Source organism: Nematolebias whitei, chromosome 8 (assembly GCF_014905685.2).
Source record: "Nematolebias whitei isolate Nwh7 chromosome 8, NemWhi1, whole genome shotgun sequence".
NCBI classification, from domain to species: Eukaryota; Metazoa; Chordata; class Actinopteri; order Cyprinodontiformes; family Rivulidae; genus Nematolebias; species Nematolebias whitei.
Window position 1 is genome coordinate 1,707,957 of NC_056505.1, and position 1,952 is coordinate 1,709,908.

Sequence of the window (1,952 nt, forward strand, 5' to 3'; positions counted from 1 at the left end):
GGACCACCAGTAACACCCATCAGCGCTGAAACTGGGAAACTGGACCAGACCGAGAAGCGTCCACGATGAGAAGAAAGAAAAACAAAACATGTCCGTTCACACAGCCGGCGCCCAAACACACGGTCCTGAAGAACCAACGATGAGCAGGTCCCACAGGGAGTGAAGGAGGGGTGGAGGTGGAGGTGGAGGCGGCTCCACCCAGTCCAGTAAAGAGCGTTCAAAGATCCTGGAGGACGAGGCGACGCGTCACTCCCAGCCGTTGTCTTTGATCATGTGAGCCAGCTCGATGATGAACTTCCCCTCCTTGTACTTCTGGCTGCTCTCAAACGCGTGTTCCTGAGGAGACAAGAAACATGAGACAGGCCGGACCAGAACCAGAGCCGCTCTGGGTCAGGATCAGAACTCGGACTCTAAACAGAAGATCCACTCATCGTGAGCAGAACCGTCATTAGTTCTGGTCTTTTCAGGTCTTTGGTGGAACTTGAATAATTTTTTTAACGAGCTGGGAACAAGGTTTGAATTTTGTTTTCGTTCAGAATCATCCAGAACCTTCATCTGAACCGTCTCAGCGGTGGAGCTGAAGGTTCTGGAGGCGCTTTAAGTTGACGAGGCCGACTTGCTGTTAGTGATCGTGACTGACTGCAGCTTTGCTCCGACAGATCCAGGAGCATCAAAGAACTCAGCAACGTCTAACGACAGAAGAGCTGGAGCTTCACACGACATGGGACAGTCAGACCGTTCTTAACAACGTCAGGGTCTAAAACCATTGGTTGGACATTTGGACATGTCCCCACTAGGCCTGTCACCATTCTTATTGCGATAAACGATAATATTGTTTGAATTAATTAATTAATTAGTAATTATTGTCAAATTTAAGAAGAAATGTTGCTGAAGTTGTTTTGAGTGTAGTACCTTTGTTCAACCACCAGATGGCAGTATAAGAAGGATGGATAGTGAGGGAGCGAGCAGCGTGTCTCTAAGAAAAATGGGAGGGAGGCCCCTTGACGTGACATGGGCTGTCTCTCTTTGTTCTCAAAATGGCGGACGCTTGGTGGTTTGAGCTCTTTAACATTTTTCACACAAAGCTTTTAATAAAAAATCTGTAAAAAAGTTCTCAGATTCTTTTTTCAGAGAAAAACAACTTTTTACTCGAAGGCACGAGTTTCAACCGTGAATGTTGGAGCTTCGACAAAATTGAGGTTTTTTCCCTGAGGTCAGCCTGTTAGCTTAGCTTGTAGCTTAGCTGCTTTTAGAGTTCCTGTCCACCAGTGCCCCAATCCAGAGTTCCTGTCCACTAGAGTCCTTGTCTACCAGAGTCCTTGTCTACCAGAGTCCTTGTCTACCAGAGTCCTTGTCTACCAGAGTTCCTGTCCACTAGAGTCCTTGTCTACCAGAGTCCTTGTCTACCAGAGTCCTTGTCTACCAGAGTTCCTATCCACCAGTGTTTGTCCACAGTGAAGACTGTTTTACATCACCATGGACTGAGAGCAACAAAAAAAGAAGCTACAAAAATTTCAAAACAAATGTCTTCTAGAGAAAGTTTGATGATCAGACATGACAAATATTGAAACAGGAAGTCTGTTTGGACATGAAGACAGGAAGTCTGTTTGGACAAGAAGACAATAAGTCTGTTTGGACATGAAAACAAAAAGTCTGTTTGGACATGAAAACAGGAGGTCTGTGTTTGGACATGAAGACAGGAAGTCTGTTTGGACATGAAGACAAGAAGTCTGTTTGGACATGAAGACAAGAAGTCTGTTTGGACATGAAGACAAAAAGTCTGTTTGGACATGAAGACAAAAAGTCTGTTTGGACATGAAAACAGGAGGTCTGTGTTTGGACATGAAGACAGGAAGTCTGTTTGGACATGAAGACAAGAAGTCTGTTTGGACATGAAAACAGGAGGTCTGTTTGGACATGAAGACAGGAAGTCTGTTTGGACATGAAAACAG

The 1,952-nt window shown here is 45.1% G+C and overlaps 1 protein-coding gene across 1 annotated transcript in view; it reads right to left on the bottom strand.

The window, feature by feature from the left end:
• Nucleotides 1–246: 246 nt before the first annotated feature.
• The window catches only part of LOC119413758 (protein yippee-like 1), a 13,012-nt gene continuing 11,306 nt past the window's right edge, over nt 247–1,952 (bottom strand). The window contains exon 5 of the mRNA XM_037680816.1: nt 247–336. Coding sequence (XP_037536744.1) covers nt 247–336 — 90 coding nt within the window. The remainder of the gene's footprint in view (nt 337–1,952) is intronic.